Source organism: Chelmon rostratus, chromosome 10 (assembly GCF_017976325.1).
Source record: "Chelmon rostratus isolate fCheRos1 chromosome 10, fCheRos1.pri, whole genome shotgun sequence".
Lineage (NCBI taxonomy): Eukaryota > Metazoa > Chordata > Actinopteri > Chaetodontiformes > Chaetodontidae > Chelmon > Chelmon rostratus.
Window position 1 is genome coordinate 21,002,368 of NC_055667.1, and position 27,217 is coordinate 21,029,584.

The following is a 27,217-nucleotide window of genomic DNA, read 5'->3' on the forward strand; positions in this document are numbered from 1 at the left end:
TTTAAGCTGATCTTGACGACCAAATACTGCAAAAGCTCCACTTGTATTAGCCTACAGGATGCGTTCGACTAAATGAGGAGGATACTCTAGATAGGTGGTCCAATTCTATCCAAATAACATCTCAATTTTCTTTATGAAACTAACAAGTAAAGAAAAGGCCCAGAATGGTCTTTAGGGGCTTATATGAATATGAAAAGGCATCATTCTACGCTTTGTCAGAGGGACAAAGGACATGGCTGTGAAGCTGGGAGACGAGCCCTCATCTGGCTAAGCTCTCAGAGCGTCTGTCCAGGACTCCATGCATTCCTCTGTTAATTTCCCCTCAGTGGGCAGGCACTCTCTCTGCCAGGGACTTGTCTTACCTCCGGTCTGACCGCAGCAGCTGCCTGTGTTTGGACAACCCCGGCCAGGAAGTGCTAGTGAAGAGCTCTTCCTGTAGACCCCTGGGATCAAAAATGGTCACGGGGCCCTGGCAAAAACTACGGTACAGAGGAAAACTCAGCAAATGCATGCCCTAAAATAGAAACCAATATGGCCTAAATTGTTCCAGCAAACCGACACATCAAACATACTTCTACATCAACCATCACTGCACGGTGGCATGACGGAGGTTATACCATGACCTTACTACTCTAGGAAGCCCTGCCCAGCTCATTTTGGTGTTAATGGAGCACCATGGAACAAATGTTTGGGGCGGTGGCTGTGTTAAACATGCAGGGGTCAGTGCCTACCCCATGGCAACCGCTGGGATGCAGCCTCCTGGGAAAGCAGACATTCCACAGAGGAGAGCTGTACAACTGCCTCGTTACAAAAACACTGCAGGTCTTGACATGCACCCCATTCCAGAGGAAGAACGCCAAAAATCTAGCAGAGACGCACAGCACCTTCAAGGAATTGTAATGAAGCCGATTAGGTTAGATCATTCGTCTGCATAGCCCGTGGTTTAATCTATGCAATAAACAGGTAGTTGTTATCGACTATCTCTGTGCAGAAGGCCTAATATCCTGCTACAACAGCAGGAGACACAACAAGTCTAATTAAATGGCTGTTTATGTTACAAACTCACTTAAAAAACAGATGTTTATTACACAAGTTGAATTTGATGTGATTGTAATAGAGCAGGAGTGTGAATAACTGTTGGTGTTGGTTGTGATGTCAACACGTAGAGAGGGCTGTGCAACCCTCGCTACATGTTGACATGACAACCAACACAGGCAAAAATTTGCTAGAGACAGATCCTTCAGATCAAATCTCCTCTGACAGGATTACAGGCCTACACTTTGCAACAAAGGATGATGAATAGGCTACAAAGCACTTCTGGTAAAGGAAAGGAAAGGAGACACACACACACACATACATACACACCAATCCACAGTCTGTGCAACTGTAGTAATTTACCGTCATGTCCTGAAAACGTATTGACATTTTGATTATGCAAACTAAATCAAACATCATAAACAATAGCAGCAATCCCCCAAGGCTGCCCTGTGGTCACTAATCCTGCAGATTGTTATGCTTTAAAGACCCAGTCCTGTAAAGTCAGGTGTCCACTGGCAACAGGCTTTTTGAATCTACACACCACTAGTTAATTCATTTCCTGCAAAGTCTAGCCAATAATTTCCCAGCGCTATCATTGCCAAACATTGATTGCTCAAGTCAGAACAGATGACACAACTGGTTCTTCAATTCGCCCACAGATCTTCGAGGGAGAGACAGAGCCAGCCTTGACTGCATGACATCTCCGAATTGGATTTGTGATTAGAAGGCTTTAATGCAATTACCTTGAGTACACTGTGCAGTCTGCTTTAAGTAACACAGCGATGCATCACCTCGAGCTTCGCCGCAACACTCGTCCCTCAAAAGAGGGTGGCTGACATGGGGCTCCCAGAGGAGCAATATTGTGTTTTGATTGAGAGACTTTCACCTGCATGGGCTCAGTATTAAAGCAAGGGTGCAGAGAAGCCTCATGTAGGTTTCTGACATGCAGCACTAAGCCTGGCTGTAACTTTTATCTTAACAAGTCTAAAAGATATGTTTCACTTTTATCTGTCTGCAGACATATAGATAAAAGCCTCCACAGCCTTAAGGGGTAGCCTCCTCTCAACAACAAAGCTGTTCTTTCTTTTCTTGGTGGGTCTTAATATTGCACACAACACAAAGGCTGACTCAACAATGGATGCATTATGAAACTGCATCATATGTTTTCAGAACAATATATTTCAGGCCAGGGAAATTCAACAACACTGCTGTTGCGAGCGTATAGATCAGACAACATCTGTAAGGCAAAATGAAACTCAGAACTTATCAGATGTATTATATTACATCTTATTATTTAATATAAGCAGCCTTCATCTGCACAAAGTTAAAGGGATGGTACATTAGAAGGAGGCCAGGACAAGCTGCCTCCTCATAACACTAAGAGGAATTTGATGTGATCTTCTGTTATCAAAAACAGTCACCATAGAGAATGGAGTCTGGCTCACTACCAAAGCTTTTAGCAGTATCTCCCATTTTAGGCAAATGTGTCCTGTTATGAAGACCAGACCTCCAAATCAGGTTTAGGCATTTTAATTTGAGTATCTACCCACAGTGTGTACACAGGTGGCACGTGGACAAGGATGACAGGTACTGTGTGATGACTGTAGTTTGCTTTCTTATCTCTAAATCAGAACTCACAGCTAATAAAAGGAGGATGACAAAAAGCATTGGTGACAAGCAAAAGCTTCGGCAGAGCAGCTGAACCTTTCTAACCTTGCAAGGTAGGTCTTTTTATGATGTGAAAAAAAACCACATCAAATGTTCATCTCACCAAGGACTTCCTCCTGTGACCACTGATACAGATGAAATCTGCCAAGCTTACACCTAAGCAGCCGAATTGAGGAAAATTTAAGGCTGTTAAAGAAAAAAAAGATTTCCAAACAGTAAAATACTGCTGCTAACAGGGGAGTCTGGCTCTAAGAACTGGCTTCCTACTCCACCTTCACCAGTCACTGCTCAGGTCTAGACTGCATGTGAGCAATTAATAATACATCTGTATTAGTTTTTAAAGAGACCGTGGGCTGTTTTGTCGCAGATTTCTGGAGATAAGTTGCACAATTACCCACCAGGCCAGTCATGCACATTACAGTAGAGCTGGCAGGGACACAGAGCTGGGAGCTAACAAAGAAGCATGCCACGGCTTCTGCGCTGCACTGCTTTGGGTTGTGTTTGTTTGGCAATACCAAAAAAAAAACAAAAAAACATCACTCTGTGTAACTAGCAGAAAATATTTAAAATGCGATGCTAAAAGCTGTCGCAGCGCATGATCACACAGTATTTGACAGGGCCAACACTGCTGGCTGTCTCCCATGCAGTTATATCCGCCTCTTCCCTGTTCCAGAGCCTACCTGAGCAGACTGGAGAGCGGATGAGAAGAGGCGCCGTGCCCGCCGCTGTTGCCGCTTCCACCGGTCCCAGACGACCCGCTGCCGGTGCCAGCGGACTGTCGCTTCCCGGATAAAAGCTTCTCCACTGCGGCCAGGTTTCCCGTCCGCGCCGCTTCAAGAAGTTCCTGCTCCTTCCCCATCGCGGATCCTAGAAAAAATCGAAGGAGGCGCGGGGAAGAGAAGAAAAAGGGGGGCTTGGTTGCGGGAGCGAAATTCCTTTGCGATTCCCCCTTTTTTTCTCCCAACCTCAAGTTATTCCCCAATACTGACGGTGTGGCGAGGAAACAAAAGCTCCCTCCGCCGCTGGATCCGTCCGTCGCGGTCCACGGTGCCGCTGGCGCTCGAGGGGGAAAAGTTTCGTTCAGCAGCACGGTGCCACCATCGAGCAAACTTCCTCTGACCAGTCCCCCGAGCCTCGTCCGTCACTTCCTCGAAACTGCCCTTTCTTTCTGCATCTCCAATCCAAAACCCGTCAGGCTCACACACATACAACCCCTAGTACCCCCGCCCTAGCTGCTTGATAGAGAAGGTGGATGAGCGTAAGCAAGATGGCGCCCGGGATACATCGTATTTAAAGAGAGGGCAGAGAGACAGGCGTTATACCCATCCAGTGCCTGAAATGTCGGTTTTACTGTCACATTTAGAGTCCACAGCAAATTCCTAACCTAGCCCTTTAATTATTTACTGTTATTAGTCACTCGTCTACATATTATATACTGTATACTATAGTTAAATACATATATCACTAACTTGAATTCACTCTAAAATTCACCCAATGTATCTACTGTGAACTAGCTATCAACAATAACTAGGAAGCGTAGTTGGAATTCGTATCAATTCCCTCATGGGTGTGAACGGGAAACATTTTATCAGGTGACACAGACAGTCTATGAGTGATAAGTAAACAGTATGGGTGATCTAAACTGATTTATAACTGGCCTCTGTGACATTGTTTGGAACTTATGCTTTGAGAGTAAAAGAAGCGCTGTATTCGAAACGTTGCACCTAGCACTTGCTGGCAAAAAAACAAACAAACACAAAACCCGACACACACACAAAGTCTTGTTTAATACTAGTGCGTTAGTATTGCAGTGTTCATTACTTGATAGCAGTGTCTATAAAGTTCGTTCAAAACAGGAAACGGAAATCAGAGTGCTGTGCAATCAACAAGCCGAGAAAGCTAAACACTAGCTAGCATTCTAAAGCTATCATTCCTCTTCCACTCTTAGGAATTACTTGACATAAATACATTATAAGGGCGATAATCTTAGCATTATGTGTTAGAGCCTTTCTAGCTAACCTAAATTACTAAGCTAGCTACTTAATGTTAGCTTACCTCCATCCGTAGCTTGGCTGTTTCTGCTGTTTTGTTGACGCCTAGCTGCAAAAAAGGTAGGTGCACGTTGTTTTTCATCCAATGTTTTATCCGACTGTGGTTATTAACATAAAACCATATACTTGTTTAGATTACTTTTCAGCTGAATATCGATGGTGAACATGGCGTGGTAACTAACCAATAAAAATACCTTGGTGATATTACAGAAACCGAAGCAGGGGATAAGTGACTATGGCCGACCCTGCACGGATCAAAGCTGAGGGTACACCTGACAGAGCAACGTCTGCTAACGAGGACCATCCTAATGTTAAATCAACGGAAATTGAAGATGTGTCAGCAACAGCAAAACCTGCAGATGAAAGCAAGGAGTCATCCTCGCAAGATCAGCCCAAACAGGATCATAAATCTGTGAGTTCTGGAGATTTACTTCTCTAACATTGGACGGGATGCGGTGAAGCTATTAATTAATTAGAGTGAAGCAAAGTAACATTAAGAAATATTAATTCAGTTTAAGGATACAAAATAGATCAGAGACAAGAATAATAATGATGATAGTTAAGTCAAGTCTCAAGAAAACCTTGAATTTGATCAGATATGAGTATTTTAAGTGAAAATTGTTGTGGCAGTATCGATGTTTGTGGTTTTACAAAGGGCATCTCATTGTTTTTAGTAACTCTTAGTAACTTTTAGTAACGTTTGTCTTCCACTGTAAAGGAAATGGCAGCAGGGGAAGATGAGGAAGAAGGAACCTCTGGCCAACCACCTTCTAAAAGACTGAAGGTGGAACCAGAGAAGAAGAAGGAGAAGCGCCACAAGGTCGATGAGGATGAAATACAAAAGATGCAGTAAGACTGAGATTTCTAACAGAAAATCATTCAAATCCTAAAAAAGCATCCGTTGAAGTCTTATTCTAGTAAAATTCACTATCACCCTCTGTTCTTCTTGTGTGTCACAGAGTTTTGGTGTCATCATTTTCTGAGGAGCAGCTGAATCGCTATGAAATGTACAGACGCTCTGCCTTCCCCAAGGCTGCCATTAAGAGGGTAAGCATTTATAAACATTGACAGTGTTTTTAAGTCCTTGAAACTACTTTACTGGGTTTATGACGTTTTTTTTTCCCTAGCTGATCCAGTCCATAACTGGGTCATCAGTGTCCCAGAATGTGGTGATTGCCATGTCTGGTATTTCCAAGGTTTTTGCCGGGGAAATTGTTGAGGAAGGTGAGTGGCAGACTTAAACAGAACATTCAGACTAAATAAGATGAAACATATGAGGTAATCCTTATAATTTGTACGACACCCTGCAGTTTAAATTGTGCTACCATGCAGTTAAATGGCTTGTTTTTGTCCTTACAGCACTGGATGTTTGTGAGAAATGGGGCGATACACCACCGCTTCAGCCCAAGCATATGAGGGAAGCAGTGAGGAGGTTGAAGAGCAGAGATCAGATTCCCAACTCCAAGTACAAGCACATCCTCTTTCACTGACGCACCGTCGGACCATCGACAGATACATAGTGGTGCCATAGCGTGTGGAGAACGTGTCAAGACGCCTCTGTAGCCATATTGCAGCCAACTATACTGATAATTCTCTTCTAAACATGCTCAAGGTCAGTGACTGTAGTAAAAAAGAATGGTGAATACTCTGAAGCTGCCATTCACCTCCAATTGTCAGTATGAATCCTAAATGCAACAGTTCACAACATTAGTTTAAATGGTGTGAAATTATATTTGTGTATTATGGTTGTAAATACAGTACATTTCATATGTATTAAATGCTTTGTTCAGTTATTTTAAAAAAAACGGATCTTTTTTTTTAGCTGGGAATGTTACGTGATGCCTTATAAGTTAAAATAACAAAAATGTGCCCTTGTTTGTTTTTATAGCCACACAGCCCACAATGAGTTCATTTCAACAAACATTTGAGTCCTTTTTCAAATTATAAAATCCCTAGTGTGAGTAGTTTACTGTGTTTACTCAAAGCATCTAATGGTTGATGTGACTTGAGAAGGGTTTAATGATATGGAACTTTTTTCTATATTAACAGGGAAATTGTTTCAGACAAAACTTTAAATAATTCAGCTCATCTCAGACTTGATTGAGTTAGTCTCACAATACTTAAAGAACTATGTTTAGAACTACTTCTACTACTTAGAATAACTTAAGTTTTGTTGGGAAATATATCAAACTATGGATCACAGTACTACAATAACTGGAGGGAGACTTGAACAGACACGTTTCTGTACATTTTATGACATCAAAAATATGCATGCAATAGGTGTTACGGTTGGACAGAAACATGCATTTTTTTTTATTAAAACCTTAAAAGCACAACTGAAATGTGTTCAGCAATTAATCATTTATTCTTTCACTTTTAAAATATTTTCCACATACAAGCTTTGGTTCACAGAACCAATTCAACATTAGTCTCAGTGAAGTGATAAAGACAATACAAAATTCAATGTAACTCTACACAACTGACAAAAATACTGTCCACAGGGTCTCCAACATTTGCGTCACTTAGGAAGATTTCACAAGGACTTCTCTGCAATCCTTTGAAGTGATTTACATTAAAACAAGTGCAATTTCTAGTGAATTTATCACACAAGTGCAAATAATTCACAAGGCGTAAACTATACATCACTTCAGTACATGCATCTGGTTTTCCGGTGGCAAAGATTTTGCCAAGTCAGTCATATGACAAGACAAAACATCGCTCATCTTGAAGTGAGTCTTGCCTCACTTTCCGTCCATCCTTTTTGCATGGTTGTGAGCAGATGGAACTCAGAGCACCAGTTTGTCAGCAGAGCAGAGATGCTACTTAACACTGAGGCCTGACTGAGGAGAGGGAAACTGGATAAACTTTACAGCTACATGTTGCATCCAGCATGGGAAGTTAAAATTTGTACCGCTGTATATTTGTCTACTAAGGCCATGCAAAAACATAAACACTGAAAGCTGGGAAGAAGATCACAACTATAAGTGATACTGAGGTTAAAGGGCAGTATCTTATTACACAGATTGAGGATGTGTTGAGTACACATGCAGGTGAGATGAAAATCTTTTTTGTTTATATATTAGTCACCTTCAAAAATGTGTAGTGTTACTGTTTTGTCATTTTTTTGGTTACACCAAAGCTGTCTTTCTATTGCTTCAAATATGTGACATTCCTCTCTAAGAATGCAAATCTGTCATTCATAGCTTGCAAGGCAACCAAAGTTAAAAAAAAAAAAAAAGAAGAAAAGCTAAAGATAATATTTTGAGTGGGGAGTGCTCTGGCAAGTCTTCGCCACCAGGGGTCTCCCAAGCACACAATGGGAAAACATTTAAGTTGTAACAGCTGTGCAATCACTAAGGTGGGCATATCTCCACAGGCTTAACCACTGATTTCACAATAGAACATTTGTACATAAAATGTAGCTCAGAGAGAGGTCTTTTTCATGGAAGCATTCATCAAATGAATATTATCCTGTTAAACAGTCTCTTTGCTGAACAAATCCATCATTGTTTGAATCTATGCATATATGATTTATGCATAGAAAAAGGAAAGCAATAAATTTAAATGGCAGCTGGCTTGATCGGTAAAATCTGCAGCAGATCAGGATTAAACCTACTGAAAAATATTAGTTTTTGTAGTGAATTTGATCACAGACATGACAAACTGTGTGTACACACATACAGTATCAGTAGCACAGCTTGCTTCATTTCCGTTGATTGATATGGCTTCAATACACTGTAAAGTAACTCAGGTCTAACAAAAACACAAGCTTGGAAAAATCTAAATAAATATACACAAGTTAAACAACATCCTGAATGAGCTTCATGATGTCTGACCACTACACTACTGTATACACGATGAATGTGCATAACACTAGCAGTCTGACTTGTTTCCTGGCAAGCTACAAAACATTTTAAGGAGGTCAAGTATTATAACTCTGGTAGCTGATATAATTCCAGTCTTCTTTAAACCAGTGAGTCGGAGTGAAAAGACGAACCCAGTTACAATACTGAAGCTACTGTGCAACCTGCTCTCCCAAACCGAGAGAGAGATCGAAAGGCGTGTCGTCTTGAGTGGACATTCAACCACAGAGCACATTGTTTCATAGTACAAAAGAGGCTTGATCAACATTTCACAACAAAAAAATAACACTGGGGAATGATATAACCCGTTTTTTGAGAACGGTGAGAACTTGGTAAGGGTGTGTAACCATTCCACCCTGGTGACAAATCAACCACGGCGGAAACTGAGATTCATCCGTCTCTCTGTGAAAGCAGCATTGTTCTGCTTTAATTTAAAATAGAAAAAGAAAAAAAGTGCATTGTTTTCCCTACCTTTCACAACACATTTCCAACAAGTAACAGCTGACAATATTTATAATACTTTTAAATGAAAATGAACACACACCTAACGGAGGTAATCTACATTACTAAGACTATTTAGCTTCATGACGATGCTACGTGGAAATTAGCACTGTTCACAAAGCATGCTTGACAGTAAGTTGTGTTTTCTTGAGGGAGCGCCTGATGGACAAGCAGCTGTCTGGCAGTGTCAGTGCCTGTGAAGAGGAGGTTTTGGCATGTGTTCGGCTTAACAGTTCCATAACACAAATAATTAACTGGAGAGAATTAAAGCTTGATGATATTTACCCTTGCATGCTGTGTGACAACCACTGAAACCACACAATGAGTTTACTGTCCACACTAACTGAGAAATAACCAGAAGTAATGTGTTTAGTACAGCAGTGAGGAATATCTAGACTGCCAAGTAAAAATTAGTACCATTAATGTACCTGTAAGTGAATTCACTAGGTTCCCCTTTTAGTAATTGTTATAGGGGCTCTTTTGTAATATCATGAACAGTGTGATAAAGCAAGTGGGAAGTGATCCACAACTTGGATTCATCTCATTTTCAAACACGTCCAATGTCCAGACATGCTTTGAATGAGTCCTGCTGGTTCCTGACATTCAGCCTGATACATCCCATCACCGTTCCTCAGCAGGAGCAGCGATACAGTCGGTTCAGAGGTGAAAGACAGACAGGTTCAGAGAGTAAATGTGGGGTCATACTTTTTGACTTCCAGAAGGAGGCGTTCTCTGTCCCTGAGGGCCTGGTCGAGAGCAGCCTGCGCATCAGAGAGCTGCGACTCCAGTGCTGGTCTCTGTAACGGAAGGATTATTGGACTGGTTAGCTCCACCCATGGCCAGTGCACGCTTTGGCTAGGTGCTACACGCCAAGTCGGCGGATATCAGATTCTGATGGACAGCAACAGGTGTAATTACAACACCATTAGACAATCTTCTGTACTTGAACACGTCTCTGCGCTGTCCATCTCAGCACTGACCAGCTGTATTTAAGAGGTAGAGCAGGTCACTGCAGATTTAAACATGAGTAGAACCTGTGAATCTGACTGAGCTCAGTGCTTTGAATACCTTGATATGACCCATAGAAAATGAAAAAACAATGGATTTTTTTATTCATATACATTACATTACTAAACAAAGAGCTCCTTTTGTTTGTTGGCTCCCTAAGCTGTGACTGTGATACAGACAAAGCTACCACTGAGGTCATGTACTCTGTATTCAGGGGGATGTTTTTGCAACCTGTTACTATGTGTAACTGTAAATTTGGGGGGGAATTTGGTTGTGGAAATAGTCTGCAGGACAATGACCTTTGATTACATTAACTCTTCTACTACTAAGTCTTAGTATACTGCTACATCATGTGAGGTATATATGGTTTTATATAACCACCTTTTTCAGTGTGTCGAAACAAAATGGTCATAGATGATGAATTTGGTAAATAAAATAAAATTAATGGACAAGATATTTCACTATCAGTATTGTTTTAAGAGGCCTGCTGTCAAATGTATATAGAAAACCTTTAGTCACTTTTAATTTAAAACATAAAATCCTATCTTATGAAGCCACATGTGAGAATCATGACCTCAGTATTCCTAAAAGCATGGCTGTGCTCCTGGCTGCACAAACACTCAACTGAAACACATACAGAACATGGTACTGCTTGCTCCCTACCTCACTGTGCTGTTGAACAGAGCAGGAAGTGTTTGGGTTGTCCGGCCCGCCGGCAGGAACACCTGCTGAGGCTTTAGGGTCTGTACCTTCAGCTGCAATCAGAAAGCAAATGAAGTTCACTTTCTGTTCATCTTTCTGTGAGCAGCAGATGTTATCAGCTGGTGTGTTTGTGGCTTTATGGTTCATGATCCGGCTGATATTTGGGTGCATCCACAATGCTGACAAGAATTAAATTTGTCAAAGTGCACAAAATTCAAGTTAAAAAAAAGAATATTCTCTTGCCCACCTTTGAGCCTCATGATGCCATCTTCACTGCGCTCGAGCAACAGCTGATCCACAATGAATGAGGCCGGGACAGGTTGAGGGGCTGTAGGGTAGATTTTAGGGCTATCATCCTAAAAGAAACAAAAAGGATCCTGACAGTTAAGCAATACCTCAACTAGGGCGGCTTGGAAAAAATCATAATTGCGATTATTTTGTTAAATATTCAGATCGCTCCAAGCTGCAGCTGGCTTGGTCGGGTTTTTTGCAAATGACGGCTCACTTGTCTGCAGTGAACTGAAACTAAACCTGCCACGGCCTGGCTTAGAGTGAGTTTGGGCTTTTGGGGACCTGTAAAGGAACAGTGTGGCAGTGTGCTGGATTTATAACCCAGGACAAAACAAGAGCAACACTGGAAATAATCATTTTATCTCAATTATCTTGTTTTCAGAATTGGTGGAAGCTAAAATCGGAATTGAAAATAAAATTCGATTAATCGCCCAACCCTAACCTCAGATTATAGTCCATCCAAAGGTTCAATTTGATTATATATATGATACTAAAAACAAAAAAACAATGGTTGAGGTCTTTCAGTTCAGTTAATTTAAAGAGTGGATGGTCCTCAAAAGTCAGATTTTTGTGAGAAACAGATGCTGACATCCAATTTATGTGTGAAGTATTGAGACTAAAATTGTACAACAATATATAATTATATAAACTATAATGTAAAATGCATTTTCTTCCAACAATCTATAATCAGCAAACTCAAAATTATCCCGACCTTATCAACAACCCACCTTCATAGTGATGGTGATGTTGCTCATGTGTAACTTCATTGGCTGACCATCAACGCTGAATTCGTCTTCGAGAAAAGGCCCGATGTTAGCCACTGTGGAGGCTAACAGCTCCGCCTTGCAGTCCTGCACTCTCACATCCAGGAAGCCCAAAGACTCGGCCAGAGCAGAGTGTCTGGCAGCAGATGGACCCATTTCTGCTCGCATGCACACTGCTGGAGAGCTCCTGCTACCCTGTTTCTGGACTGACCCGCCCGGAGCTGCAGAAACGACGAGGCGGAAAGAAGACGGCACATTTGTAAGATATGTGGTCATGTTACACTAAAAGCGTCCCGCATCCTTTCATACTGGAACAGGAACAGGTTCTTTTTTGATTGGAGACAAAACCTGCGAGGATTTGTTTGAAACTCTTGAGATTAGATATCAATATCAATATTGAGAAGAAATTAATGTATTTAAGTCAAATTTAATTTAACTATTCTTCAAGATGCCAAAGAAGCCCATAGGACTGATTTACATTTCTTTTGCCCTTATTATTAAGCCTCATTGGCAACCCACTGATTAGCAGATATAAAAAAAACTTTGCTTAGGACTAGTAAACAGAGACATGATTAGAATCACAGAATTGATGAGCAGAGGTCTCAAATTGTTTGAGTTTGTTGATAGGAAATGAACCGCATCACAACAACAATCCATGTTACCTTGTATGAGGCCAGCCAGCAGGTCCGCTACCCTGATATTGCCCATTTGCAAAGGGCTCAGATTCTGGGCTTCTAAAGCCACAACTTGGTCTTCTCCCTTTACTTCCATGGTACAGGCGGTTCCACTCAGGATCAGCAGCAACACCGAGGACTGCAACAGCAGCACATTACAATAAACTCACATTTAAACCACTGTAAACTTAGATTAATTGTTGTCATTATTGAGGACAAGATTTTCATTGTTCTTTCAGCTATTACTTTGTGGAGGACAATAACTCCCCAAACAAATTCAATCTATCCATGAAATCTGTAACATGAGCATAGTAACCCACCATATCCTGATTGACGTCCTCAGTGCTTTGGGACAGAGAGCTGCTGAGCTCAGCTGATGAACCTCCCTCTGTCCCCGGAGCTGGGCTGCCTCGACTGTCTGCAGGAGTGTTGTTGGGACGCATGGACTCCACACCTGACTCTGGAAACATGATACAAACTTATTGAAGATGTCGCCTGTGTAATTCAGAGAAATTGCTTGGTCGTATTTTAAGCACCTGAGTCCATGAGAACAACAAAATTGTCGCTGAAATCACAATCCACAGAGAGGTTTTCGTCAGGCAGGCTGCCATCCAAGATAGCACTGTCAAAGGAATGCTGGGAAGGCGACTGCTTCATGGATTGGAGGCGCAGGCTGGCAGCCAGAGAGGGGGAGGACTCTTCTGAACGCTGGATCTGTTCCCTATGAATACACACATACACACACTCAGAGTCGTCAAGAGACAGCCAGTAAAAGCATGCGGTGCACAGTATGGGTCGCAGACACACAAACACTATTAAATTGCCAGCAGCCCAGCAGGAGAGCACTAGCACTTACTTTGCTTGTGGGCTGAACAATTTGCTCATCCCTGAGCCACGACTCAGCATGCTAAAGGCGTCTTTTGTAATTGAAAATGCCCCCTTGGTCAGGTCCAGCGAGGCACTAATGGCATCTTTGGTCACATCCTTGGTGACGTTAATGGCGCTTGACAGCTCTCCCTCCAGGCTAAAGGTGGACGGTTCACGGGAGAGGGCGGGGGAGTGTCCAGGTGAGAGTGGAGGTGAGAGAACGGGGGTGTCCTCCTGTGTTGCCAAACCATCCAATCCCTCCTCAACAGCCTCACACGCCTCCTCCACCACGCCATCTTGCTCATCCTGATCAAACACAGTGTTGATGGAGGAGATGCCATTTTCTAACCCACTGTCCTCCAGGACCACATCTGCAGAGTGATGAGTGGGGGAGATGTCAGAGTCTGTCATGCTGGGGCTGTCTGTCTCGGGGGTGTGGGGGACCTCTTCCTCAGGCTCTGAGCAGACCGGTGGTAACAGGAGACCCAATTCTGCAGAGTCCACCAGGAGGGCAAGACACACTGTAGCAGGCTTTGTCTTCTGGCCGTGAGCCTGCTTAACATCTCGTAGATCCCGGCCCAACTCTGCCCCCAACCGAGCCATGGCATCCTTCATCCTCAGCAGGGCAACATACTGGTAGTGGTTGAGCCACATCTTCACTGGGGTGATGGCGTGGGCCAAGAAGTGGATGGAGGCAAACGAAGCCTCTTCCTGCTCTGAAGAAGGCTGGTGGGCTCTGTAGGGAGTGGGGAAGGAAGGTGGTGAACCATTTTTTAAGGCAGAGGGCTGACACATCCACACAGACATGGCGAAGGGCTCAACAAAAGGTTGGGTTCTGCCTTTGGGGAATCGCCGAGCTCCATCAAAACCTAGGGTCACACGGGACATGCTGAGAGACCAGACATCCTGGGATCGTAGCTGCTTTCTGTCCAGCGGCTCGGGCTCCATCTCTTGGGAGTGCTGGAGGAAGGTGGACGGGATGGGCTGGAAGGCACTGTGGTCTCTGGGGTAGGGCCAGGGAGGTGTGGGCTGGAAGAAAGAGCAGCTGGCGAACTTGTCATAGGTGTTGTTGAGGTCAACTCTGGAGCCGTGAGGGCAGTGGCGGGTGTTGCTGACAACCATCTGGGGTACAGTTACAGAGAGGGACTGTGGACGCTCCGGATGGTCCAATATGGAGGAATCCAAGGGAATAACCAGCTATAGAAAAAAACAAAAACAGTCATAAACCAGCAATTTACTGACATTTGTATAAAATGGAACAGGCTGTGATGAGACAAAAATGAGCTACACAAACATTTTAAATGTAAAAAAAGAAACCATGAACATGTAAAAACATTGGTGTACCCACCTTGAGCTGAGCTGCATCCATACGGATGTCTACGTGCTCGTCAGCCTTGTTGCTGTCTTGCAAATGGTAGAAAGCTTTGACCTGGTCCAGGGTGTGCAGCAGACCCCTGGAGAACAGATTGATCCACAGCACGCTGGCCGGGTCTACACAGAGCTGGAGGCTATTCAGCTGGGCATACAGGTTGGAGGTGGGCACTAGAAGAAGGAAAAAAGGCAAGAGATGCAGGATATTCACATGTCGTTATTTGTAATATGGCATTAAGTACACACTCAAAATTATCATTAACACGCAACTAAGAGCAATCATTCAAATCTAAACTTGAAATGTTTAAACAAAAAGATGACAAAGAAAATATGATAAAATACATTTGCATGATACCTGATAAACTGGGATTGTCAGGAAAGTAGTATTCAGTAAACTGCAGATGAACTGCTGGTATGTTGTCTGGCAGATGCAGAGTTTTACGGTTGCAGGATAATAAAGACTGGGTCTTCTTGTTTTGACGGCCTCTTGTCGACACCTGAATGTTGAGGTGCGGAGGAGAGAGCAGTGGTGAGCATATAAACATATAAATATGGGATTTGATTTTTCATTTATAGCCCCAAGTCCAAAAAAGTTGGGACGCCGTGAAAACCATAAATAAAAACAGAATGCAGTCATTTCACAAACGAACTGTGTTTACAGACAAAAGTTATGAGTGAAGTGAGCCCATGCAGTAACATCCCTTATACAACCGATTGTCTCAACTTGTTTGAAACATGTTGCTGCATCAAATTCAGAGTAAACATCTATTTACAAAATTCAATCAAGCTGATGATGTCAAATAAGTCTTTGTAAAGTTTTCAGTTAACTATATGTCAAAAGGGATTCAAGAATAATCACATTCTGTTTTCTTTATGTTTTACACAGCGTCCCAGCTTTTTTGGAATCAGGTTGCTTAATTCAAGACACAATAACAAAAAGAAAAAAAGGGAACTCAATTACTAAACAAAAGGACAAGTATGTGACACATAACAGAACCAAACCACGTGAATCTAAATATTACAGACTTCCTGTGATGAACTGAAGGTGGCGACCCAGACATGTACCGAATTTCCCCTGGGTGTCTCATGTAGTTCCCCATTTGATAGAACAAGTGTCTTCAACTTAAAATAACCCTGGAACTGTTCTTTCATGATGGAAAGTGTGAAAAGTCCAAAGTGAAAATGAAGAAGCAGCCGGAGAGTTACAATTTGGACAGGCAGGGGGTTTCTCAGCTTCAGATGAAAGTCAAATGACATACATGGGATTATTCTATTCCTACTCAAGTATTTTACTGACACTTAAGGAATCAGTTTGCTTAAAACTTCAACTATTACAAGGCTGTGGTTACTGGTACTGCAATTATTACACAAGAATACACAGCATCTACTATTGTTCCAGTTCCCCCAGAAGGGCAATTTGATGCCAGACATTTACACATCATCATGTCAATTTAACAAATCCATCTGATCAAACATATCAGATCGCTGGTCAAAGAAACTTCTGTTCGCTGTGTAAGGCCTGTCAGGCAAACGCCTGCAGGGCTGCTAGTCTGACAGGCCATTTTCTGCTCTGAGCTGACCACAAGTGATGAGCACACCGCAGGAAATGACACTCGTGTCAGCTCGTTAGTTAACCGAGGAATGGTGGGTTTGTTTTTTCTTGTTTTCTTTTTTTGAAAAGCCACCTCACTCCATCTCGATAATTCCTGTGGTCGGTAATTAAACGCGCCAAAAGCCCTTTTAATCAACTAATCATCCATGCTTTACACACACGCGCTCACACTATCCAAGGCCTGTCTTTTTCATCCACCCTGTAAGAGCTGTAATTAGGTATGTCCTGAATGCAGTTCATGGTAGCTAGTGGCAAGGTCAGAGAACAAAATGTAATGTTATTTGTATAAGAGACAGGGATAAAGGATTTATTGTGTCTGTTGTTTGATCCACTGTAGATGAACAGATATGTGTCTGGAGGTTGATCAGTTCCATTTAATTGTTTACTACTATAAAATACTGTTTCCTCAGTATGAATACCATCTGTGACAAACTACAGTCATTATATATGTGAAATAAGCCTGTGTTGCTTTGTCACTGCTAAAATCTTCTAACTGCAATGCGACTTCTAGTCTTGTCAGTGGTACTGCCTGACCGCTTCCACCGAGGAACAGAAGTCCGTTTATTGATGTAAGGCTTCAGTTACAGCAGGTAAATCAAATCAATGATGATTAGAGCTTGCCTGGTGAATGTCCACGTCATCCATTCTGACCACCACACAGCTTGATCGCAGCCTCTTCAGTGATGACCCAGAGGGAGCTTTGGCAGAGTTCCTGCTGGACGCCTGCTCTGTGTCAGAGGGGCTCAGCTTGGGACTAGACTGTCCATCTGAAGTATGTACATGGGAGAGAAAACATGTGGGTGAGTAGAAATGACTCATGGAAGAGCAAGTGTGCTTCCTAGTTAGATCGTGACAACAGATTTTCTCATAAAAGCATTACTTTTACTGTAGTATTTTGTTGTGTAAGGGGACATACAAGAATTCACGTTCTATTGAATTAATGCAGTTTTTATTGTTTCCTAGTTGTTCAGATGACATCTGAGTATGAACAACCCTGATTCCAAAAAAGTTGGGATGCTGCTTAAAACGTAAATAACAGAATGCAATCAACTGCAAACAAACGGTGTTTACTGAAAAGGAAGTGTTCCAGAGCCCATGCAGAAATACCCTTCATACAATATTGAGCGACTGAGCCTTTCCAGGATGCTCCTTTCATACCCAATCATGATGCTATCACCTGTTACCAATCAACCTGTTTACCTGTGGAATGTTCCAAACAGGTGTTTTTGGAGCGCTCCACTACTTTCCCAGTCTTTGGTTGCTCCTCACCCAACTTGTTTGAAATAATGTTGCTGGCATCAAATTCAGAATAAGCAGATAAACAAAAATCAATTAAGTTGAGGAGGTGAGACATTAAAAACATAATCCTTTAGACTTTTTAAAAATTGAGTATATGTCATAAAGGATTGGCAAATTATCGCACTCTGTTTTATAAATGTTTTACACAACATCCCAACTCTTCTGTTTAATGGCATCTGTGTTTAGCTGTCACAAAAGAAATTATTTAACAAACCTACAACCATTCCATTAATTCTGCTCTCATACCTTGAACAGTCTTTGCAGCAGTGTTCTTGGTTGGCTGGGGCACCTCAGTATGTGGCCCAGGAAACCCAGAAGCCTCTGCTCTCCTCTGGTACTCATGCAGCAGTTTCCCAGCCCACTGGGCCTGAGCCTCCATGGCTCCACTGTGGCGTTCCCAGTGTCGGCATCCATCAGCTGTATTATAGCAGCAGCAGAAAGGCAGTTAAGATTCAGCAGATTGTATTTCCTGTGAAGAAAACTTGATGCAGATCGTAAAAAACCCTGTACATACAATAAATAGTACAATATGACTGGTATTAGTTGGGCTAGTTTGCTTATATCTGTTTAGCTTGATGGCTTTGTTTAGCTGTATGTACATGTAAATGCACTGTGTGCAAGTTTATTGAGTGCTACTGAGAACTGAAGTCAGGTTCCTTGCATGTGTCAACAAACTTGGCCACTTTTCAAATCTATTCATGCAAATATGCACCCAGTGTGTGTGGTTATACATTCATACTGTATGCATCATATCTGTCTTCTGTTGATACACCCTTCACACACCAAAGTTCTTAAAGGGCCAGTGTGTAGGATTTAGTAGCTCCTTCCCATGAGGTTGCAGATTGCAACCAATGAACACTCCTTGCCTCAACCTTTCCCACGGTTGCAGCTAAAAACACTAAAAGTACGAAAGACACAAAAGATGCACTCGAGAGCCAGCGTTACTCCGGGCTACTGTAGACTAAGTCTGTAGATATAAAGATCTCATTCTAAGGTAACAAAAACACAACGATTCATATTTTCAGGTGATTATGCACTAATGAAAACACAATTATGAATGTTATATTTCACTTTTGCCAATGGATCCCCCTAAATCCTACACACTGACCTCTAATTAAACAGAACAGCAAAAGAAAATATTTTTTTGTTTAATGACCATAATCAGCTCCAGAGGCAAAACTGCTGCTCTACATTCTGCACTTGAGGAATTCCACAAAGTATAAAAGCAATGGGCACGCTCTCCCAGGCCATTAGTCTGCTTGAATAGTAATCCTTTAACAGCTAGTCCTGAATGAATGCTGTGGTTACAGTGGGAGCAGTACAGTGCCTCTGGGTAAAGTGCAGTAAAAATACAGTCAGAGAAAGGATCCAGTCATCACACTTACCAGGTCTGTGGACAGGATAGTAGTCAAAACCCAGCTTCCTGAATGTCAGCTGCATGGCACCCTGCAAACCCGGTGGGGGCGGCTCATCTATGCAATATCACATGATATTGTTAAAAAACAGCTTGACTTTAATCATCCTTCAAATTAACAAATCTTAGTTTTATGCTGCAGCAGAGCAGCATAAATATAATATAATAAATAATAAAGACAACATGTTGATCAGTTTTGTTTTTTTCCAGCTAACCTTCATCCACTGAAGAACTGTCGTTGCATATATGTAAATCCAGGCGGGATATGAAGGTGTGGTAGGAGGACTCCTTGACATCATAGAGATCAAAGTACTGGCTCATGTTGCTGGGAGTGCCAGCAGGAGCAGGTGGGGGCTCTGTCCAAAGGCTGTGGAGGCCAGGCGATGGAGGAGCAGTCTAAAACACAGAGGAGGTAAAAACATGTAAATGACCAAGATGATCTGATAATATTGAGAAAAAAAGATCTTGCAACATAAACATCAAAGCGAAACAAAAATAAAATTGTTAAAATCTTAAAAGTTTAAAAGGGTGCTGACAAAGAAATTACAGACCGAAATTAATTCATAAAAAGTGAGCAAACATTAACCAAGGTGAGTCTGGACTCCAGGGGGTTGAAGGTAGAAACAGATATATATAAATCAAAAAAGGCCTATTGTACTGTCATTACCAAATATCCATTTAGCCTTCAGCTCATATATTTTAAGGTTGACAAAGTCCTAAATTTTCCTTTAAATGTATGAAGTCTATAACTAAAGCCCTTTAAAATATCATATTATTATTATTCACACTGATTTTTCTCAGTTTTCTCAGGACCTGTAGGGATTCAGCAGTCCTGCTCTTCCTCTGCTGGGCAGACTTCTCCATGGCCTCGCTGAGAGATTTGGCATAGTGGATGATGGCCTTGAGCTGAGAGTCCGTCAGAACCCACAACAGGTCGTCCAGAATGAAAAGCAGCTTGGATGCCAGCACATTACAGTCCTTTATCTAGACAGAACAATGAAGAATTAAACCAATGTGACCAATAATTTGCAATTGAGATGAGGTCACTTTGTGATTTGCCAGCCAATTCCATGACAGAAAAGTAAATAAGGGGCAGAAACACAGTCCTACTCTGCGCTTTAGAGCGATGCGAATGCGACCCTGGTTGGTGATGAGACGTAACGGGGTGCTGCCGAGGTCCTGGTCGTCACTCTCAATGGCATCTGCCTCGATTCGTAGACTCTGCCAGTTAATTTCTTTGAATGTCAACACCTGTTTGAAAAAATAAACGCATCAAAACATTCAGCTGTGATAAAACACAAAAACACAATGAGACAAAAAACACACAATGTTCTGCCGTTTTAAAAGGAATGATTGGTATCGCTGTGACAAAGGCCAGAGAAAAAGAAAGGGCAACAGACAAAACCTTGTTTTGCTAGATTAGATCTCAATACGGTCTCTGCAGATATTAAAAACCAGAACAGTTCACATGATTAGAAGTATTTGCTGAAGGCCTACTGAGCCCAGAATGTTTCTGTGGTAAAACACTGGAATCAGCTTGGCATTGCATACAACTTCCAGACAGGGCAGTGTTAAAGCCGGGCGAGGAGGGGGATAAATGTGTGCTGCACTGTACCTCTCCTCTCTTTGGGTCCGTGACGCGGGTGTAGCGCAGGTCACTGCGCTGCCATTTGGGGTTGAGGCTGTTTCCTTGTAGCTGCCAGAGCTCGAAGGAGGCGTGGAAGGCACGAGCCTGAACCTTGATGGTGATGGAGTTGATCCTAACGGACATGCCCTCCACCACTTTCTCCGCAAAGCCGTACTCGCTGTAAATACACAACGTCAGCATGAGTGAGGGCTGTGTTCACCATACACACGACATGTAGTAGGTAATATTCACAGTCAGATATAGGGGTGTATATTAGGGACAAATATGGACAAATATGTCAGCATCAATGACTGACTGAGTCCATTGCCGGTTATATGGTTGGCTGATTTTTGTCATTTTATTTTGCTAATTTAATCATCTCCCTCAAAGAATAAATGAGAGCCACTGCTCAGCGACAGACTCTTGCTCAGTAGCTAACTCAGTAGCACAAAGAGGCCAGCCATGGAGAGAGAGGCAGCAGGGAAAAACAGGGTGTAGAATTAGAAGAAATTATTGCTTATTTCTGTTTCATAAGGAAAACAGGTGTAAGAATATTTCCTTTGCTTACATGCTTTAAGCTTATTAAGATTATTTATTACACAAAAAAAGTCAACAAAGCTTGAAAAGTACAGAATCAAAAAGTCATTCATCGGCTTCACTTGTGGTAAGTGAACGAAATGAACCGTTTCCTTTAAAAGACCGGGCTTCTCATCACTAATGTGGGGAGTGGGGACTATCCCTGCTGCATGCTGCACACACACCTGCATGAATGTATATCAGCAACTGCCAGTTGTTCAGCTAATGGCGGCCGGTTGAGCAATTTTAACACATCCCTATCAGATATGTCAGGTGAACACAAGATGCACGTTACCTCTGGCCTGCTGTAATAGCTATAGGAGAGGGGCCGTTTGGTGGACGAGGCTCCTCACATGTCCTCATTTCTACCTCTACCTTATCCAAGAACTGCACAAAAGAGGAAAAAGTAATACTCAGCATACAATTGAGCAACGTTAAGTAAGGTAAAGAAAAAGTGACGTAACATTTACTAACGATAACAAGGCAGAGAGAGCACAACCTCTCAGTACAGTAGAACGAAACCGTAAAATAACTAAACAGGATGCTGCTAAAAGCATGCAAATTTAGGTTATTCTTTAACTCAGACATGAAGGGACAAGTTTAGTGTTGCAGAAATGTGCAAGCGCTTTGGGGAAGGACAGAAATTCTTACCAGGCAAATGGGGCTTGTTTTCAACTTTGTCCATTGTATCTAAAAAGACAGGACAGGGAGGTCCAAAGAGTCAGTCACAAACACTTGCCACAGCATTCTGCAGTGTTTATTATTCACTGGGTACAAGGGCACAGTGAACATCAAGCTCCTACGTGACGCAAGCGCTACAACAATTATTTCCATGCTGTAATATTTGTCATGTCACCATGTCTGCCCAACATCAAATTTCAACTGTAATATATACTATAAAAGTGTTAGCAATGATTAGAAAAAGACTAAAAATAACAACAAAAGGTTACCTAAAAACCACCCTACCCTAACATGAGTTTTCACATGGAAATTTAAGATTGTTTTGCCAGGACGGTCTCTTCATTGATGGGGCCTTTAAATTCAGCCTTAGGAACACAAGTCCTCATCTACTCATCTGAGGATCACAGCTGATGCACACTGGCTGGTATGGACTAAAGAAACCCTTGATATACAGTGAGAATTTTAAAACTTAATTAATTCTTACTCTCACCTCTATCCAGTGAAGGAATGTGATAATTGGGGAGATATGTCTCTTGGTACCTCTTAAAAGTTTAGTGGCTGCGTTCTGAATAAGCTGGAGTCAAGCAAATAACTTTTCACCAATTATACAACAGTCTGCAGATGTGGGATGGCTGGAATGAAGTTTTGACAGGATAGGAATGATTGTAATGATTTTTCCGAGCTTAAAGGAGCGTAGCTGCATCACTGTTTTAACACACTTGTCTAAGATGAAAAGTAAAAACATCTAGGCTTTTGTGATATGTGACAACATTTTGAGATAATGAACCACAATGTTGAGTAATACCTGCATTTACATGTGCAGGACGTTTGACAGCAGTTTCTGTTTTAACTTCATTTAGCCTGAGACAGCCTTGAGCCGTCGAGCTGTGAACGTCTTAAAGCAGTAAGATTGAAGATTCAAGATTTATTGTCATTGAGCATGACATGTCAATGAAATTTGCATTGCAAAAAAAGTGAAACAGTTAACAGCCAGCTCTTTGTGAATACTGGTGCTTGCAGGATAGGAGGAGTTGTGTATCATTTGCATTGCAACAAAAAGTGATGTTGTGCATGTAGATGGCCTAACAGTAACACATAGATAACCCTGGGGGCCCAACTAAATCATGCTACATTCTGCTTCCAACACTACAACTTCTAGCTTGAAGACAAGAACTTTAAAGCAATTCCAGAGATTACTGACATTGGTGGAGTTTCAAATGTAGGTCAAGATTAACAACAACAGTAAGAGTCTGCAGGCAGACCAGCAGCTTTGTTGAGCTGCTACATGTTGACATCAGCATGCTAAAATAGGTATAATGTTTATCATGTTCACCATGTTCTTATGCTAGCATTTGCAGACAAAGTCAGATGTTGACCTGATGTCGAGACTGGGAGAAAGGTCAGGGGGTCACCAAAGCTATTAGGATTTATCCTCTGGGGACCAAGAATGTCTGTACAAAATTCCATGACAACCCACCCAATAGTTTTTGAGCTTTTTCAGTCTGAACCCAAGCTGCAAGCATAAAACACACATGCATACACACATACATGACATGGTATGACATATAATACATGATATTATGCATAATATTGTCCTACAATGTCAAGAAACCTGTTTGCTGCCTACTTCAAAGCTACTTTTTAATGAAACTCGAGATGAAATTGAGGTTTGAGAGGTTAAAATATTAATGTATGATGATGTGTAAAATATAGTCCAGCAACAACAATATAAATATTATTGTATAATTTTAAACAAATTGTCATGTAGTATTATTGGGATTATTTGGGAACACAAACCAAACATCCTGACAGCTCAATGCACAACAGCCAGTACATCTCAGGATCACTCTAGCCTCTGGCCTTTTGTGTCCCTCTGAATCATGGCTTGTCTCTCTATCAGCAACCAGTGCTGGTCTGAAGGTTCAGCAGTGCCTGCAGCAGTGCTTATCACTGGGGGACTGACACTGCTCATATCCTCTGCACCTCTATGTGTTCGAGAGCAAGCTCTTTGACATTAATAAACAGAAAACCTTTGTTTAGTTTGTTAATGCAGTTTTTCTGTACGTGCTTTGTGCTTCCTGTCAGACCAGCTACACAATCAGGTTTGACTAGTCAGTAACATACCCTGATGGCGGCTTTGTTGCAGTAGACCCGAGTGACAGCCAGCCAGGTAGGCAGGTCAAGCATGTTCTGCAAAACCTCTTCATCAAGCTCGAGGTTGGACAGCTGACCTTCCCCCTTCAACGTACTCAGATTGATTTTGTCCGGGGACAGATTCTTGGTGAACCTAAGCAAAGGAAGCAGATAAAAAGTTAAAATAAAGTGTTTCAGGGTGAATACTTGCAGCCTAAATCAGGAGGAGATTCATATAACTTTTATCAGGGAGACACCACGACAGAAATAGCCAAAATTCAAGTATGCAGCTTGGCCAAGATGCTTTTGACGTAACTGAATGAGTCATCCTGGGAAACTGTAGCAGCCTCCTTACTATGTTCACACAGCTGTACTTAACCTCTCCAAGGGTGCACATGTAGCAAGCTCCAGCAGCCACGAACAGGCCACAAACCCACACAGAGAGAATAAAGCAGCGATCAGAGTAAATCAATTTGTAAAATATTTGAAATTCACATGACTGAACACCGCTCTGACAAATCCCTGTGACATTTCAGACATCAACCATGAGACGCTGTTGAAAAAGTGACTAAATGTCAAGCGACAGAGCTACAGAGTGTGGCTCACAGCTTGGTTAACGATATTAATTAAACTAACGAGATGACATGTGAATGTGGGTCCAGTTTGTCAAAACATTTAACACTGTGAGGCCGAACACCATGCTGCCTGGACCTGATAAGCCTGATAAGCCAGTCAAAGCTTCAGCTTACCTTTGACGTTGAGCAACAAAATAACAGCTCAACACTTGCTTTCCAAAACCTTCTATTACATATTAACTCCCACACCCTTCAGGGACCTTCAGTGAGTCAAGCTTTAGATGTAGAGGTAGTTTACATGTCTGAAAATACCGAACATCTATGACTCGATCATACAACATTGTGCATTTAGATACAGTTTCCTTTTGGATTGGCAGAATATAACAAAGACATTTGGTGGTATTCATAATTAAGACTTACATTAAGCTACATCAGAGCAAAGACGACTGCATACATAATAGTGCAATTATTTATAAAGCCAGCAATAACTAGCTAATTGCTAAGATTAGTACGGTTTAAAGAGAACAGAAATTCCAGAGCTTATCCAAGTCAGAAAGAAGTCATTGTATACACTTTTCCAAAAGCACAACTGTTTGGTTTTACAATTCAACAATGCCAAGGTCGAAAAGATTTATACAAAAGAAATGCCCTTGAAGTGGCCCATTTAAATCCAACAATCCGTCAGTGGTTAAAGAAGTCAACTATATGCAAGTCTTGATTTCAGTGTGTATGCTTAGAGCAAAACATACAGCGGCTATAAGCATGAAATCATCAGTTCAATCATTTCATCAACCTGCCTGTCTTAAAATGACCGTACTGTTGTATATGAATACTGCCACACTGAGTCACATACTTATAAGGACATATTTGAAAAAGCACAGAATGACAGAATAAACTCAAAATGGTTTAAAGTGATTATTTCTGACAGCAGGATGCAAGATAACTGAAGAGATGCTTGGACCATGAAACCAACTTCCTATGCAGGAAGAAGCCATGCTCAAAGCATTAACATGCTTGCATGTCCCCCTACCAAATATGTGTCCACTGTTGTCCTACCTGCTGCAAATAATTATCTAAATGATTCACTGACAGAGACAACAGAGGGGAGAATATGAGCCCGTCAAGTAGAAAGCCTCTGATTTGGCACAAACTTATTGTTAAGTCTTAGATTCAACTTTAGCCTTAGCCCCATCCAGCTGGGGTAAGAGAGACCTTTAAAACACATATCTTCTTCGCTCTCCCACCCAGACTGACAGCTTCAGAAAACGCACAAAGTTCTGACACAATGAAACCTGAAAAAAGGAGACAAAATAGCAGGCTCTACGCCTCCTGAGCAGAGATGTACCATGTAAAGGGATGTAAGACCAGGTATAGCGACAAGGCTGCAGGCAGCTCTGGAGAGGATGCTGAATGTGACTGGAATACAATATTTACCTTTGCTCAGCAAGGTGCTGGATGGAATAAATGTTGCCATAAAAAGGCAGTTCTGACAGCAAACCTCAGCTGACGACATTCAGTCAGTCATGTGCAGAAGGCAAAACAACTTGATACACACCTGAAAAAGATCAATCTTCTTAAGGAGTTGGGGTTCAAGAAGGAAAAAGCCTTTGGGGCCCTGATAGATCTGTGTGCAAGATCAGACCCGTTTACGGGACATTGTGATGTAAAAGCTTTAAAATACTTCCTCCATAACTCTCCTTTAATGCTTTTTCTTTCTTTGTCCTTGGAGGGATGGCATTGTTTTGAGCTGTACTGAGAATAAAATCAAGGATGAATGATTCTTGAGAAACAACCTGAGATAGATAGATAGATAGATAGATAGATAGATATATAGATAGATAGATAGATAGATAGATAGATAGATAGATAGATCTGGTAAAAGTAATGTGGTTAACGGTATTAGTCTGGGTCAGGCTGGACTGGTTTGCTGCGTTCACTGTCCCTGTCAAGCCTCTAATGTTACTCTCATGTGGCTGTTCCAACATCTAGCGTTAAGCTAACAGACGGTAATCGCCGTGGAAATCAATGCAACTTAGCTACATTTAGAAGATAAATGCTAGCGAACTAACGTTCGCTGTGTCGTAGGCAGTAACGTTGAAACCATCATCCAACTGGGCTAACCGGCTAACACAAAGCCAAAGATTACACTTACCTTGACAAATGTTTCAGAATTTGCTTTTTAATAATTCCGGCCATTTCAGATCGCGTTAGCCTCGAAGGCTACCAGCGGTTTTCCCTCCAAAATGATAAGCTTATACTAGCTTGCAGGTATGTCTATATTGTACACAACCCTAGCTGTGTGCATCTTTTTAGCCGCTGCAGTCACAGCACAGCCTAGCAGCTACCTCGCTAAACACCGGGCAGCCGCTGACCCCCTTTCGTACTGGCACACAACCACACACACACAGAGACACACGGGCTACACGACGAAGAAAACACAACGGCGCCATCTGTTGGGTGTTTAGAGCAGAACAGGTGGGCGGCAGTGCGGAAAATCCCACC

The 27,217-nt window shown here is 42.0% G+C and overlaps 3 protein-coding genes across 11 annotated transcripts in view; 1 reads left to right on the forward strand and 2 right to left on the reverse strand.

The window, feature by feature from the left end:
• Positions 1-3,918, reverse strand: part of LOC121612250 (ankyrin repeat and SAM domain-containing protein 1A-like) — a 67,116-nt gene extending 63,198 nt beyond the window's left edge. For 6 of the 9 annotated variants that reach the window (XM_041945005.1, XM_041945004.1, XM_041945001.1 and 3 more), the window contains exon 1: positions 3,387-3,918. In XM_041945005.1, coding sequence (XP_041800939.1) covers positions 3,387-3,565 — 179 coding nt within the window. In that variant the 5' untranslated portion in view covers positions 3,566-3,918. The remainder of the gene's footprint in view (positions 1-3,386) is intronic. The other 3 variants (XM_041945000.1, XM_041945002.1, XM_041944997.1) reach the window with 2 other exon arrangements.
• Positions 3,919-4,586: 668 nt separating this feature from the next.
• On the forward strand, positions 4,587-8,566 carry taf11 (TAF11 RNA polymerase II, TATA box binding protein (TBP)-associated factor). Its single transcript, XM_041945931.1, has 6 exons — positions 4,587-4,817; positions 4,968-5,169; positions 5,476-5,606; positions 5,717-5,804; positions 5,885-5,981; positions 6,117-8,566. Exons 2-6 carry the CDS (start codon positions 4,993-4,995, stop codon positions 6,245-6,247), a joined length of 624 nt encoding a protein of 207 aa, XP_041801865.1. The 5' UTR covers positions 4,587-4,817; positions 4,968-4,992; the 3' UTR covers positions 6,248-8,566.
• Positions 7,106-26,995, reverse strand: uhrf1bp1 (UHRF1 binding protein 1). The gene is made up of 21 exons (XM_041945930.1): positions 26,868-26,995; positions 24,132-24,294; positions 21,978-22,016; positions 21,622-21,713; positions 20,739-20,928; positions 20,234-20,374; positions 19,937-20,107; positions 19,339-19,519; positions 19,095-19,181; positions 17,956-18,126; positions 17,032-17,177; positions 15,154-15,295; positions 14,776-14,969; positions 13,417-14,624; positions 13,097-13,281; positions 12,881-13,020; positions 12,549-12,699; positions 11,851-12,107; positions 11,079-11,187; positions 10,793-10,884; positions 7,106-9,918 (listed from the first exon to the last, which is right to left on the reverse strand). The coding sequence occupies exons 1-21, from the start codon at positions 26,909-26,911 to the stop codon at positions 9,802-9,804; spliced, it is 4,020 nt and encodes a 1,339-aa protein (XP_041801864.1). The 5' UTR covers positions 26,912-26,995; the 3' UTR covers positions 7,106-9,801.
• Positions 26,996-27,217: the final 222 nt, after the last annotated feature.